Raw genomic sequence first — 16,866 nt, 5'->3', positions numbered from 1 at the left:
GGAATTTCATTCGGACACCCATTCAGTCAACATTTATTGAGTGACCACCTGCTGTATGCCAGGTTCCATGCTAGGCCCTGGTGATACAATGGTAAACCAGACTCTCAAGTTCCTTGCCTCAGGGAGTTAACATGCTACTGGGGGAGTGAAAGTATAAATAATAAAGAAATGAAGTAAATGGAAGAATGCTGTCATTCATAAGAGAAACAAAAGAGGCCAGTAACAGAGTGAGAGTCTGGGAAAGCCACTCTAGATTATTTAGCCAATCTTCCAAGCAGTGACTTTTAAACTGAGATCTGGATGATGACCACGAGACTTTGGAAGAGCTGAGAGAACGCATTTCAGGTGAGGAGAACTTCAAGGCGAAAGGCTCGGACCTACTTCTCTGGCCATATTCTGAAAGTGGTATGTTTTAAGCAACATATTTATCATATATGTTATTGTCACTGTTTTAAACTTGTATAAATCTTCATGAGAGAGGTTGTTAAGGGCTGAATTTTGTTCCTCCTAAACTCATATGTTGAAGTAGCACCTAGTACATCAGAATGAGATCATATTTTGAGATACGGTCCTTACAAGGGGAATAAACTTAAAATGAGGTCACTAGGATGGGCCCTAATGTAATAAGACTGGTGCCCTTATATGAAGAGGAGATTAGGACACAGAAACATACAGAAGAAAAACCATGTGAAGACACAGAGGGAAGATGGCCATCTACAAGCCGAGAAGAGAGAGCTTACAAGAAACCAACCCTGCTGACATCTTGATCTTGGACTTCTAGCCTCCGGAATTGTGAAAAAATAAACTTGCTGTTATTTAAGCCACAGTCTGTGGTGCTTTGTTACGGCAGCTGAAGCAAATGAACCCAGAGGTTAATCATCTGTCCTGTGTTCTTTCCCCAAGTGTTCTCCCTCTGATACGCAGTCCAGCTCTGCCTCTGTTTATAGGCTGTGGTAAGAAGTTTGACTTGTATCCCGTAATCATTGGGAGACCATCAAAGGTGTGATGTAAGGAAAATATATGATCTAAATATATGATCTGAATCACTCTGGCAGTTGTATGGACAGCGAATTATAGGGAGGCAAGAGTAGAAGAAGGCTTTTCTAAGAGGCTGCTGTACCAGGCCAGGTGAGAGATGACGGTGTCCTGGACTAAGGATGTGGCAGTCGGGATGGAGAGTGGACCGATCAAGGGGCATGTATGTGTGGCCCTGCTCTCAAGAAATGGGGTTCTTCCCAAAGAACAATAAGCAGAGATACTATTACTATTTATTTAAAGCCTACTATGTGCCAAGCAGGATACTAGGCTCTTCCTATATGCTATTTCATTCAATCCTCACAACACCCTCCAGGGATGATATTTCATGAGAATTTTAGGGACATGGAAACTGAGCTCACAGAGGTTAAATATTATATTCCAGAGCCAGAATTATAAGCCCCTGGATTGATCTACAAAGTATGTTCTAGATTTAACAATGCTAATTATATCATTAAATAATAAATCAACCATTAATTACTTACATATAATTTTCTATCTAGTACATACCATGCCATACCTACCTCTCCCATTTTGTTTCATGAGTAGTTTCTGAACTACATTACTACTGCAGCTCTTCCTATGCATTGCTCTTATTATTATGGCCTGCTTGAGTCTTTCTCTCCTTAACAGCAAAGACCAATCTTAATCCTCTTGGAAATCCCAAATGAGTATAGTGCTTTACACATACTAGGTAGTGAAAACTATGTATTTGATTGTGTTCCTAATATCATTCCAGCAGTGATTTTAAAATCTCCCCAAAGGAAAAAGTACTGGAATTCATTTGTTACATCAGTTAAGCTAAAAATATTTCCTGATTAAAGTAGAATTCGTGTTTTATTTATATTTATATCCTTTCCCTGAACAAATCCCAGGCCTTACATGTAATAGGTTTCCAATAAATCAGTTTTCAATGAATCACGGTCGCTATGCAATTAAGAATAATTCTTAGAGACGCTTCCTCTAACACTGCTGTTTAGGATGTTCAAATCAACCCTCCTAAGAGCATAATTACATAGAAACCAGATAATTTTCAGCTTGGAAGGACTTCTCATAATTTTCTATGCATTTGTGTAACATAAAAGACATCTTTTATTTTAAAGCCTTACTACTTTGCTAATAGGGAAATAGTTTTTAATCCCCCAAATATAATGGACAGTTCCTAAGGCAAAGGGATCTTCAACAGTCTTTGAAAGAAGGAGCCAACACCACCAGGATCAAATTCAGAGGAATACTCCCATCTTATTAATGAATCTAATAACTTTATTATTTGCTTGAAAAGTGGGAAGGCAATTAACATTTCAGAAAATTTCCCACTGTTTACTTCAGCTGTAGAGACCTGGACAAAAATATCACTTTTTAATTTCTTCTCCAGTAATAGGATCCAATTTGCTATCACACCCAGGAAAGAGACTTAAACACTTCTGCAGATGCTGAAACGACTCATTCCCTGCTCTCCACATTGCCTCCCCAGCCACGTGCTTGAGGAAAGATTTCTGGGTTTTCAGCCACCTAAATCCATGCATCCAGCTACGTCTTACAAAACGCTATTAATGTGTATTCCCAAATCAAGAGACTTAAAGTACTTAAAAGGTACAACAACAGCAAGGAATCTTAGTGAAATATTTAAATAAGGCTCTAATGCTCTTTGTCACTTACAAAATATAGAAAAACTAGCGTTACTGCATATTAAACAAGGAACAGATGTCTATTGATATTGTTGAGAAAGCAAATAACTACAGAGCTTTATTTAGATGACCTTAAAGATTAGTGCTTCCTTTATGGTATGATCCTATCAATCCAGCTCTACTTTTTAAATATTAAAGGCATCAAATAAATGAATAAATAAAGTACTAAAAACAACAATAAAATGTGAGCAAAAGATGAAAATGCAATTCACAGAAGGAAAATTCTTGTAGGCAACAAAGATTTGAAAAGATGTTCAACCACATTAGAAATCAGAAAAATACAAATCATTTCACATTAAAATACCATTTCAAGTATATACATATACATATATATTTATATATACATATATATGTGTGTGTATATATACATATATATTATATATACACACACACATATATATGTATGTATACACATATATATATTCTTTTCCAAAGTGTTCAAGGGTTTGTGGATCCTGAATCTCATATTCACTGTAAATGGGAGTTTGAATTTGTAAAACTACCACAGAAAACAGTTTGGCATTATCTCATCAAGTTGAACTCCCACTTACACTAAGATCCAGAAAAATCCATTCTTGGATATATATGCAAAAGAAACTCTTGCACATTTACAGCAGGAAATTTGGGCCAGAATATTCACAGCAACACAATCCTGGAAACAAGCAAAATGCCTATTGCCAACAGAGCAGATGAATCAGCTGGTTCCTGTGCAATGAGTGTATCACACAGCAGTCAAAATGAATGATCTATAGCAATACACAACAATAAGAATGCGTCTTAGGAATACACAATTAAGTGAGAAAAGCAACCAAAGATTGTAAATAGCATGTTCAAAACAATTAAATTTTTAAAATTTCAATTTATTAAAGAGTAAAGTTGAGCTAAAATGATATTCAAATAAAGCTATGCAATAATTTATTTTTTTTTAAGTTTTTTTTTGATGTGGACCATTTTTAAAGTCTTCATTGAATTTGTTACAATATTGCTTCTGTTTTATGTTTTGGTTTTTTGGCCATGAGGCATGTGGGATCTTAGCTCCCCAACCAGGGATCGAACCCGCACCCCCTGCATTGGACGGCGAAGTCTTAACCACTGGACCTCCAGGGAAGTCCCATGCTATGCAATAATTTAAAAAGGACTCAGAATGGTGGTTACTTTGAGTGGGGAAGACAGGCAAATAGGATGAGGGAGACCATATAGCAGAATAAGTTGTCAAGGTTTAATTATTTAAGTGGGTTCTATTTTATTAGAGTAAATAAATGAATAGATGGATAGATAAAAAGAAGGTCCACAGATATGGGAACCAATCATGGGAGTGTGTCATGAACCATGGATTATTAATTCAGAATCCAGTTCTGTGCAGCAGAAGCTTTTTTAAAATAAATACATAAAAATGGCCTAGACAATAAAGCAGCCATTTGTTTAATGATATACGAAATGCAAGTTGATGTATTTTTTTCATCTAAAAGAAAGCTAACATCCCAGTGAAATATCATCTAAATGTTCACTAAGTTATGGATAACCTATATCTAGATTTTTAGTGCTTATTTTAGGAAACAACAAATGCATTTTGCATATTCTTGCCCTAAAGAACCTGTAAATATATATTAGCACCAGTACATCTTTTTTTCTTAAACTAAGAGCATAAGAAAGTAAATTTGTGTTCTGGATTCTACAGTCTCTTCTTGTCACACAGGCATCTTTCTTTCAGTTATCCCCTCCCTCCACTCTAATATTATTCTCTACTTGTCTATTTCCAGTGGTACACAAACAGCTTTAAAAAAGGCAACCTTCCCTCTTTCTCTTCTCTTTCGTATTTCAACTTCTGGGGGAGAAAAATACCTATGCCTAGTGCCTGGAATTCTCCCCTTTCTATTCACTCCATCATCTATTATAATCTAGCTTTCATGCTCAGGATCCACTAAAATTCCTTTTGTCAATATCACCAGTTTTTCCCTATCTACAGCACTTTTCCCACAAACCTTTAAAAAAATCTTATTTCTCTCATTTTTAAAAAAGCTCTCTTCATGCTACTTTCTCCTTCCATTTACCAGCCCATTTCTCTGCTCCACTGTACGAATGTCTAGAAAGAAACTGCTCCCATTCTTTCTGGAACCCACACAATCAGACTTTCACCTTCATCATGCCACCAAAGCTACCCTTGTCAAACTCACTGAAAATGTAGATATTGCTAAATCTGGTGGTCCATTTTATGTTCTTATCTTTCTTTGTCTGCCAGGAGCATTAGACATAATCGACCAGTCAGTGCTCCACACTGAAATACTGTTTTCTTTCTTTATTTAACATCTGGTATGTACATTCTCTTTGAGGTTTTCCTCCTACCTCAAAGGTCACTACTTTTCAGTCTTCCTGGGACAGAGATTCCTCCACCTCTTTCCCCACCTCTTAACACTGGGGACTTCGGAGCTCAGTATTTGTACCTTTTCCCTATCACCATTAATTCCTTGGTGATCTCTTTAGTTTTATGGCTTGAAATACCATACATTATTGACATACCCAGTATCCCTGAATTCCAAGCCTATCTTCACTTTACATCTAATGAGCAGCTCAAACGTAACATATTCACATACAAATTGTTCAGCCACATCCCTAAGCTGCTTCTGCCACAGTCTTGGCAGCTCCATTTTTCTAGATGTTCAAGTCCCAAATTCTGGAGTGACACCTGACACCTCCCTTTTTCTCACATCCCATATTCTAGCTGTCACCAGTAGACTAGAACTTTGAAAAATAGCCAGAAGCCAACCATTTCTTACAATTTTACAAACTTCTCTGCCACCAACTTGGTCAAAATGTCCATCATCTTTTGCCTGGTTGATCCTAAAATCCTTTCTGCAGTTGCCCTTGACCCTGACTCACTGTTCCCAATCCAGCAACCAAGGGTGAGCCTTTGAAAATTAACCAGTTCAGGTCTCGCCCCTAATGGAATCCCTCCATTCACTTCTGATATGATTCAGAGTAAAAGCAAAGTTCTCACCAGCCTGCAAAGCTTTATACTACCTCATCCTTCTATCACACTGACCCCTTCTTACTCCTCAGCCCTGTTACCTTCACTGCAGTGACAATTCCATGCTTACCATGTCTGCACGTAGAGTTACTTCTAACCAGAAGACCCCACCCAAATGCAGCTTATGCTCTTACCTACTTTGAATCATAGTTCAAATATCACTTCAGGGACTTCCCTGGTTAAGAATCCGCCTGCCAATGAAGGGTACACGGGTTTGAGCCCTGGTCCAGGAAGAGCCCACATGCCACGGAGCAACTAGGCCCGTGCGCCACAACTGCTGAGCCTGCACTCTAGAGCCCACAAACCACAACCACTAAGCCCGCATGCCACAACTACTGAAGCCCACGCACCTAGAGCCTGTGCTCCACAACAAGAGAAGCCACTGCAATGAGAAGCCCACGCACCACAACAGAGTAGCCCCTGCTACTAGCCCCTGCAACTAGAGAAACCCTGCACGCCCCAACGAAAACCCAAAGCAGCCAAAAATAAATAAATAAATTTTAAAAAAAACCAAATATCACTTCATTCAAGTCTCTCCCTCCTAACTACTCTAGTTAAAATTGCAACCTCCTCCCCAGCTTTGTATTACTCGATAGGAGTTATCAACATCTGACATACTCTATATTTGGCTTATTTCTGTTCTCCTTTTCTGTCTCTTTCACTAGAGTATCAGCTCAGGAGGGCAGAAAACAGCATCTCCTTTGTCCACCAGTGAATCCCCAGTGCCATCCTAGAACAGTGCCTGGCGTATATTATATGATCAATGAATTTTTGATGAAAGTGAATAAAATGAAATATCTCCGTGTGGCCAGCTCTTATCTTACTTAATATCTTAGAAGAACTTGAGAGGTGTCTCATACCTCCTTCCTAAGATATTCCATTCTCTTGACTGTAACTCACACTCTCCTAGTGCCCACATATGTCACAGCCTACTCCTTTTCATTCTCCTTTGACAACTCTACGTTTTCTGCCCTTATTTCAGTTGTCAATGTTCCTTGAGGCTTGGCTGTGGGCTCTTTTCTCTGCTCTCTCTATACTCTTCTCTAGACATCTATTCTCACAGCATTACAAACTGATGATCCCAGACAAAACTCTCCTCTGATATCCAGACAAGTACAATCACTAGGATGCCACACATGTATCCTAAGATTAACATATCCAGGGATGTCTTGATTTCACCCTCCCTCCCATTACTGTTCCTCCTCCAATCCTCTCCAATTCAAATGACACTATTCTCTGTCCATTTTCTTAAAAAAATCCACGAGTCATTTTTGATTTCTCTCTTTCCTTTACCACCTATATGGAATCTATCACCAATTCTTTGCTGAATTATACCTTCAAAATATATCTCACTTTTATCCGTTTATATTCATCTTTGCTACATCTACCGTCTTATTCCAAGCTACCATTAACTTAATGGAAAGAACCAAGGAAAAAAGTTTTTTCATTGGTCTCCTTGCTTCTAATATTGTTCCAACTTTTATATCTAAGCCTTTCTTTTTCTTATGTGGCAGCCAGAGGGATCATGTTACAATCTAAGTCATACCATGTCATTCCCTCCACCTAAAAATCTCCAGTGATGTCCAGGTTCATAAAAGGAAACTCCTTTACCAAAGGTTTTGTATGATCTGGCCTCTGCTAACAACTCCAAGCTAGTCCCGTGAGATTCTTCCTCTTGCTTTTCGATTCCAGGCACACTGGACACCCTTCTGGACACCCTTCACTGTCTAAATCTCACTAATTTATTATCTACCCTAGGATCTTGGCACTTGCTTTTTTGCTGCCTGAGAACAACTTTTGCTTACTCTTTCCATGTCTGTCACCTTTAGGTCTTAGCTTAAAAGACTTCCCTGTCCACTGTATCTGAAATAGATCTCTCACCCGATTTATTCTAGCATACTATTGGATTGTTCCATAGCATTGTCTTTATTTACTTTATTATTTGTGTCCTTGTTATTTTTATCTCTCTACACTGCTTAGCCTGTATCTGATTCAGAATTATATCTTCACAACTTAACATTGTTCATGGCACATAACAGTCTCTCACTATTAGTTCAACAAATGAATGAATGAATGAATGAATGTGACAAGTCAGAAGAGAATGAAGTTGTTGCCCTGGGCATTTCAAGTGTTCATTTCATTTATATACTTTAAAAAATATATTCTCTGTCAACGTTCAATTAATAAAGCTAGCACATGGCACATCAACTTAATTTTTAGGTTGAGATATAGATCATCTGAAAACACTGCAAAGAAGTTTTTATTTCTGTGGGAAAATTCTTCCAAATTTACCTAAGTGTATACACTCCCCCAGTGTTTGCTTTTCCATTTTAAAATGTTATTAGAGCTTTAAAATAAAAGTTCTCATTTCACTCCTCTGGGGGAAATGTAGTTTTGCTTATTTTAATGACCTACTTAGTAACAAGAAGGTCTGTTAATGAAAATTTGACTCTTTTTCAACAGAAGGATGCAAAAAACTCTTACAAGTGGTTGTAGCAGAAGACCAGCTGCCTGTGATTGTAGCAGAAGACCAGCTGCCTAAGGGTTTAAAGAGTGAGAAGTGAGTTCTGGCCTTGTCAATTGCTTGTCAATTACTTGTCAATTACAGGGTTATTGGGTAATTCATTGCGACTTTTCTCAGCCTCCTCTCTGACAGAAGGATGATGCCTGCCCTGCTTATCTTTTTGCCTTGTTGTGATAATCTTATTAGACACTGTATGTGAAAATGTTTTCAAAATTGTAGAAAACCCTACTCATCTGAAGTCCTACTGTGTTGGAGAACAACCTTGCAAAACTGACCCTAGTGCCCCACTGCCATTTCAGAGAGATTGTAGAAGATGATCTAAGGCAATCATCTCTGTTTATATGTATCTGGAAGCATTTATTATTCCAGATCATTTGCCTCAAAAGACTGACAGGCACCAAAGGTTGTATAATCCTTCAATAAATGGAAGTGGGTAAGGGCTGGCTTCCTAAGCTATTTTCTGGTGGTTAGTACCTTAGCTATGCATTTTTAAGACGGTGTGTAACAGTGTTGAAAGTGGATACGAGCCAAGGGGATGATTTTCTAGCTCCTTTGTGGAATGGTTTACTGTGTGCTGCTTCTAAGCAGGTGCAAGCTACTTCTGGATGGTAGCAGACTGATTTGTCAACGGCTGGAAGAACTCTACCCCTTCAGATGTCCCAATCTAGTTTCTCTCACTCTGCCTCCTTCCTTCCCTTCTCACCTTTCCCCTTTCCTTCTCTAATGGAGAATGTGGGAGACAAGGGAAAGGAGATCTTGGAGGGATGAAAAGCAAGAACCATTTCAGTTCCTTTTACTTCCCCATTGCAATCTGTGCTGCTGAGTTAAAAATACATAATTTCATTTCCAAATCTATTTCAACCCTTGCCTGGCCTACTGAGCAATCACAAACCTTCCAATTTCAATTCAGATCTTTGCTTTTAGCTTTATTTTATATGGAACACTGCTAAGTTGTATAAACAGATATAAAGTAAATGCTTTACAGAGAGCAGAAGTAGGATTAAAGGAACCAGGGAATAAATCTGTATTTATAGCACACTGGTCAAAATCTGAATTGTTTTCATTTCATTTATAAAATGCCAAACTTTCCACAAAGTATAAAATGTCAAAGAAGGGATCATACCTGTGGCATCCAAGAGTCTCTGCTAGCAATGATTTTTCTTATTATTTTCAGTGGTGCTCATTTATAACATCTTGTAAACAGATTACACATTTTCTGCAGGTGAGAATTACTATTCCTCTGTCACATTTGGAATACTACGTATTTACAGAGAATGACCCACTTCTAAAAAATGAGTTACATTTACCACAAATATTTATGAGCAACAACCCCAAAAACTCTGCTACATGGTAAGCTATTAATAATTAATCAACTGCTAACACTTAAAGTAACGTGAATTCAACCCCTTCCCATAAAGCTATAAAAGGATCTCCAGGTGGGCAATGAAGATCACTTGGCAGAGACAAATAAGATGACTAATATTGCCCTTGAAACATTTTAGCAGTACTGCAGCTAACCAAAATCCAGCAATGTCTTATATAGGTTGATTTCATTCATTTTATTGTCTATATATTATCATGGGAGAGGGTAGTTGGTAAAAAAGATGCAACTCCAATGGATCCCTTCTTCTTTTTTGAATTATAACTTGCATTATAACCAACGGCATAGATATGATTTTAATTTTCAACATTAAATAATAAAACCATATGATTTCAATAACTTTTCACTTTAATTTAGGTTCAGGGACATCAATCCACTAATGAATATTTAAACTACATGTGATTGCATACTTCCATCATTTTTTTCTTTACTTGAAATGTCAAGCTTAAAAACTTTATGGGCAGATAAATTGTCTTTTATTGATATAATATAGCCTTAAATGGCATCACATCATCTGAAACCTTCTCTACAAAATTATTTTTAATCTAAAGTGATAATTTCCTAATCACTTATGAAAGATCGTGCATTGACAAATGATTCACTTCTGTAAGGAAGCCTCTTTTCAGATTTGCATGAAGCCAAATGCGGTGCTGAGCAGCCTACCCCTGGAGAGGCAACGTGAAAAGAACCAAGAGAATCTTTCATCCTTCTCATCCATCTTTATCACTGTCAACATGCAAAACCTGAAGTAAAACCTTCAATGGCTCCCTGTAACCGTCTCAATAAAATCCAGGAAAAAAATGGCTCCTGATTCCAGAAGACCGGATTCCAGCCTATCATTAATATGCTATGTTTCCTGTATAAATCACTTTCTTGTTTGAATCTTCAGTGTTCTCCTTTGTTAAATGAGGAGAACAAGACTAGACAGACTCTAAAGACTCATCCAGCTCTAATCTATCCACTTCTCTTTTATTTCCAACAATTCTTTCTAGGCTGGGACCAAACAACTTGGAAATAATGTCTAATTCTGTCCTCTTTCCCAGGAACATGCTGCTTCCTTTTACCTTCTACACTCCCCATCTTCTTATCTTTTAAACACCCTCCATAGGAAGCTTAAATGAAATGCTTCAGTGCTTCTAATATTATGATACTCATCACAGAATATCTGATAGCATCCCAGTCTTCATGGGTTTGTCTTTTAAATACACAGCCTGATCTGGGTTCACATCCTGCCCACGCCACTTATTAACTGTGAACTTGGACCAGTCGCTTATCTTTCTAAGCCTCAATTTCTTCCTCTGTAAAATAGGAATAGTAATAGCTTTCTCTTGGGGCTGCTGTGAGGGTTAAACAGTAAAGTATCTATATCCTTTAAGATAGAGCCTATGTCTTATTCAACGCATTTCCCAAGAGGGTAACTAGCTCAGAGTACTGGAAAGAACAGGAACTTGGTGGTCAGAAGCCATGGGCCAACACTTTGGGTGAAGACACATGTTCTCTCTCTGAACTGGACTGAGACGGTGTTTGAGGTTAAGAATAATATCTTGAGATTTCTGTGAACCTGGTGCCTAGCACAATGCTTGCCACATAGATTCTCATTACATAAGCAAAGGGATTATGAATATGGAAAAGAACAACAGTGCTGTTAATGGATGTGCCTCTATTAGACCCTTTATACACATTTACTGAAGGAAGAAATAAAGCAGAAATACCCGACTCCAAAGTCTTAGGAGGGTAGTAAATGCCACCTCTGCAAATAAAGTAAACTTTCATCCCAAGGTAGAAAAGAATAGGAAAGGACTGGGTTCTCTAGGAGAGCAGGCATCTTGTGCCCCTGATTCCTGTCCTAGGCAGAACAGGGTCGAGGTTTTGGCAGAGGGACTGATTCCACGTGGGAGGACAGGGAACTTCGTATCAGCTGTGTCAAGTGCAACCTGCTCTGAGCAGTGACCAGGTTAGGGGGGCGTACATTCTCGGGGCACAGCGCACCAGGGCAGCTGAGCCTCGAGTTCCCATTTTGGACACTTCCCCTTCAACCTCGCCCACCCGGCAGTCAGGTCCCGGAAGGTAATTGGTGTTCCGGAGAGGCCAAGCTTCTGAGGGGGCTGGGAGATGGGAAAGTACGGGTGGGGGCGGGTTTCTGGTCAGAGGACTCATCAAAAGAGGGGAGAGAGCGAGAAAAGAGACATTGGGAGGGAGAGGGAAAGGGAAAGAGGGACGGAGGGAGAGATTGAGAGAGATTGAGAGATTTTTCATTTTTGCACGCGACGCATACCTCATGATATTCTCACAGACAGACAGACAGACGCAGAGAGAGACAGACAGGACACACGTGCGCGTTTGAAATCGTTCATACCCCCAAATCCAGGACGCAGCCTGTTGTCATAACCATCGAGTAAACTGTCCAGGATGCGGGTAAAATTTTCCGGGCATAATTTCTCCTCCTTTTGGTTCTGTCCTGGGGATTCGTTTAAACTGCAAACGCACACACACACACACACAAAAAAACAGGGGCGGATGGGGTTATTTTAAGAATTGATCAGCGAACAGGTGGAAACAGATTTATCTTCTAGGAAAAGAGTCTCTTGCCCCAAACTAAAGGAGGCAGGGCGGAGGGATGGGGGACAGAAAGAAATGGTCAGGAAAGGCGCACCCCGCGCACACGGACCCCAATATCCACACTCTTCTTGCACCCCGCGCCCCTTCTGCTCTCGGCGTCTACGTGGTCAGAGCAAAGCCCGGCTCCGGGCCGCTGACCTTACAGCGGAGACCAGAGGGTCTAATTCGCCCTTGCGGGGGGTGGGGGGGGGAGGCTGGCAGCCAGAGGGGACCCAGAGCTGGCTCCTTCTCCACCTTCCCCAGGCCCTCAGTACCTCGGGGAACTCACCAAGCCGCCAGGCACAGGAAGTGCAGGAGGGCGAAACTGGCCCCGAAGGACGTCGCGATCGCGGGTACCTTCTTGGCAGAAACCATCTTTGCAACATGCCATACTTTAAGCCTGTTCAGGTTTCCAGGCTCTCCAGATGCCCTGAGCAGGGTGCGAGGCGAGGGCAGAGGCTCTCCGCGGTTGTGCGCACACTCGCGCTCACACTCGCCCGCGCTCACACTCGCCTGCGCTCAGCCAGCCCCAGCCGCGGTGGGCGCGTGTGTGCACGCGGGCCGGGGAGGCGGTTCCTGCCTTGCCTCGCCCCCTCCTTTCCTTGCCGAGCTCTCCAGTGTATGGAGAGCTGTGTATCTCCTTCACACCCTTTCGTGCCCGCACCCCGAACCTGCCGGGGTTAACCCTGGGGCGCGGGCACGGAACGGCTGAGCCAAGTACTTTCCGACCTTTAACCCCGGGGAGCAGAACCGGGGCTTCCGCCCCTCCTCGCGCTCGCAACGCCCCACCACGGGTGTGTCCCCGCCCACAGCAAAGCTTAGCCTCCACTTCTCCCTCCCGCTGGGATGTGGATTGAACCCCTGAAGCTCCTCTCTCTTTAGGTTGTTTGAGGACCGGTTTGTACCCATTTTCAAGGCTGGAGGTGGAGAAAGGGCGACATGGCAGGGCTTGCTGGGCCTGGGGAGTGGGAGACCAGGATAGGGAGAGGGGATCAAATCTGGATGGACACAACCTCTGGGACTCTCCCCTTCAGGTGTTGGGGGGCGCCAAAGGAAAGAAGATTCTTCCTGGTAAAAGGGGTTGCAACTCACTGGGCAGACTCGCCAAACTGTTAGGAAGTGGACTTGAGCCTCATTCTGTAGTCAACTCCTTTGCCAAGCTGGTGCTGCAAAGATACCAAACTCCTTTATGATACCCGTAGCCGCCTGGCATGCACAGGCCCTCTGCTTTGTTGCTCCATCCTTTCTCTGGAGGGCAGAAAAGAGGTGGAGAAAAGGGACATCTGGTCAAAATCACTTTCACTTCTTGAGACAGTTGACGCTCTTTTTCTTTCACAACAGAGCTGACTTGACTTCCAGAATGCTTCAGGGAGGGGGAAAGGATGGCTGGGGGGAGGGAGAGAGAGAGAGATTAAAACAGAAGGGAAGCCTCACAGTTCACTAATGACTTGCAAAGGAACACTAAGCACCATAACTTTAGTGTTTTATTGATAAGATACAGATAAGCACTTCCAATAGAACTTTCAGAAATGTTAATTATTGGTTCCAAGGGGAAAAGGTATCTTTCACCTTAATAGTGATGCATATGGAAATATGATGGATCAATGACCTAAGTAATTTCTGTAAAGTTAGGTCCCTGGAACAGTCACTACCAATAATTATGTTCTGTTTAGGACTTGGACGGCTTGTTCAAAGTTTGATGACTGGTGGACTGATTTGATATGGAAACAATCAAACGAAGGGAGTATGGGGGTTTTGTTTGTTTATCTTTGTTTGTTTGTTTCAATCTCCTGGTTAAAGTTTTTCTTGCAAAGACGAAGCCTTTTCTGATTGCCAGAAGTGCATAATACCCAGAGGTATGTACTTTCATGATATTGTATATTACTTCCTTCATGGCATTTATTATACTTCATCCTAATTCTATCTGTATCATTCTTCTCTTAAAGACTAATCTCCTTGAGGGCCTGGGCTGGGTGATTTTTGTTTATCTGAGTTTATTTCTTCTCTTATTACAGTGCATGGCACCTAGTAAAAGGGCAATAAATATTTATTGAATGAACAATTAAACGAATTAATGAATTGCTTGTTTCCAGATCCATCTTAATTAATTTAGATGAAATTCAAGCTCACTCTCTTGGAGGAAAAATGGAAATACTAGTGTATTCCCCAAATATGCCGTGAAAGCATTTGTCTCCTCAGATTATCCACATAAAAGCTGCTAATACATTATAGTATTATTATATCGTACTATATTATTTCTCCAATCTTAGTGCTTTCCTATACTTTCTAAAACCTAATTCACTATTTTCTACTTTTCCTTACAATTCCACTTAAATATATATATATATATATAGAATAGAAAACAATGGCCTTAAGAAAAAAAGTTCCACATAGTTAAAGACAAATTATCTTTAAAATTCCAATTTTAAGTATGTGAAACTAAAACCTTCAAAGGGATAAAAAGAAGGTTCCTCCTTTTATATAGCTATTTCCAATTATATATATTTTTAACTGGTATATAGTACTTAAGATCAGCTGAAGATAACAGTAGAGACATTTATATCTCATTTTATTTTATAACATAGCCTTTCAATTATGCTACCTTTGTATTATTAAAGTTGTATGTTGGGTTTTACTGTCTAAAAACCTTTAAAATATATATATATATACATATATATATGTCTTGTCTCTATGAGTTTTAAAATAAATCCAGTATTCAAAAAAATTACAATTTACTTTCACCTACAAATATCATTAAATATTCTATTATTTTCCATATAAACTCCTATCCATTATGGCCTAGATTGTGAGTGAACTTTTCCTGTATATAGCTGTGTAGAAGTATGAAGGTATTAAAATTGTACCTATAATTTCCTTCTTTAAAGTTGACATAAGTCTTTGATTGCTATATTCAAGTGCACTACCCCTAAACATTATTATGTTAAGTCAGCAACATATTATAAATGTATCATGAAGGTCTACATTTGATATGGTGGGATGCAAGTAATACAGATCACCTTACTGCTAAAGTCTTAGGATGGACACTTCGTCCACAATGCCTATGAAATGTCCTGAAAATTAATACAAAACTTTGTATTCATGTAAGCATGTGCATTTTTTCTGTGTGACTCTTCAAAACTGTTATCAGATTCTCAGAGGCTATGAACACCCATAGTATGGACTAATGTTTTAATGTAAAAGATGACATATATAATAGAACAGTCAACCAAACAGGCAAACAAACATTTGTAACTAATATGTGACAAACATCTCTATCCCATTTGATAAAGTTATCCATTGCCAGTTTCTATAGACTATTATGTAGATCTTGAGTCTCCTTTGAAAGTACTCAGCCTGATTTTTATCAATTTATTAAATGGCAACTAGATTGGTACACAAAAATTTGGGGTGGTAATAAAATGAATAATTTGTAAGATTTCAACCTGTTTCTCTTTCTATAATTATTTTTGGTAAAAGATTGAACCAATTTTAACTATTGGAAGAGGGTAATGATGTGAATTACTGCTTTAAATTCTGAAGACTTGTGGATATACATCTAGTTGAAATAGTTCAATTCTGAGACTATAGAAGCTATTGATTATCTTTGCATTAATGCATTTGTCTGTCCTATATATTTAGGATAGGTGAGAAGAATTGATTTGATGCTCTCTAATCATGCCTTTCCTCATTTGTATTAAAACAACATTTCTACGAAAATTTACCTGTTTGCTAATCGTTATTATTGTCTAGTTGTAGATTTTTATCTCTATTATTAAGACATCCCAATACTGTGTCTATTGTTTTAATGGTTACTACATTAAAAATGACATAAGCTGGGGTACCTTAACAGAATCTATTTGAATAAATATTTCATAATTGATTACTACTTTCAGAATAAGTGTTTATTTTTCTTGGCCATATAGTGAATGCAGATTTAGTTGTTCCAATGTGATTACTTGAAAGAAAATAACATTTAAGCAATATGTGTATCTTATCCAAATAATTTCTATACATGAAATTGGAAAGTCAGCTATTATAGTAAATATTTTAAATTATTAATTGAATATTTTTGTGATTGTCCATGACCAAGTTGGACATTGAAGAAAGTAGATCCCCACTTAAGAGTCTCCAAGATCCCACATTAATTTAAACTATAATACGAAATACTAGCTCTCCAATATCAGCTTTTGCATCATTTGAAAGTCCAATAGTTTATAATAAGTAGAAAGAATATATTTTAAGGGCTTGGAATCCAAGTAATGAATTTAATAAATACTTTTAGGCTTATTTGCAAATAACTAATGATGCATGAAGCATTCTTTTATTTGTTAGACCTTGAATTCTGGAGCGAGTTCTCAGAGTAATTACAGAGGTACTATTTTATACCAGACTCCAAAAAGCCAAGATTGTTTTTTGTGTGTGAATATTCTATAAACTTTATACAAAGTACTAAGTATTAGAAGGAAGATTCCCTTTATTGCATTCATGTACATGTGTGTATTTTCAAAGTTTCTGAAAAAAAATACTGAGTGACAGTTTTTTTTTCAGCATCTAATAGTAATGATTAGCAAGGTCAATTTATGCATAACCAATAGGGCTCAAAATTAAACATATC

General features: G+C 39.0%; 1 protein-coding gene across 1 annotated transcript in view; it reads right to left on the bottom strand.

The window, feature by feature from the left end:
* Window positions 1-13,611, bottom strand: part of GABRA4 (gamma-aminobutyric acid type A receptor subunit alpha4) — a 66,675-nt gene extending 53,064 nt beyond the window's left edge. Inside the window, exons 1-2 of the mRNA XM_004268299.1 lie at window positions 12,541-13,611; window positions 12,010-12,128 (exon numbers count right to left, since the gene is read on the bottom strand). Of these exons, the coding sequence (XP_004268347.1) occupies window positions 12,010-12,128; window positions 12,541-12,626 (205 nt within the window). The 5' untranslated portion in view covers window positions 12,627-13,611. The remainder of the gene's footprint in view (window positions 1-12,009; window positions 12,129-12,540) is intronic.
* Between the last annotated feature and the right edge of the window lie 3,255 nt (window positions 13,612-16,866).

This window comes from Orcinus orca, chromosome 4, assembly GCF_937001465.1.
Source record: "Orcinus orca chromosome 4, mOrcOrc1.1, whole genome shotgun sequence".
NCBI classification, from domain to species: Eukaryota; Metazoa; Chordata; class Mammalia; order Artiodactyla; family Delphinidae; genus Orcinus; species Orcinus orca.
This window is presented reverse-complemented; position numbering and strand designations above follow the sequence as displayed.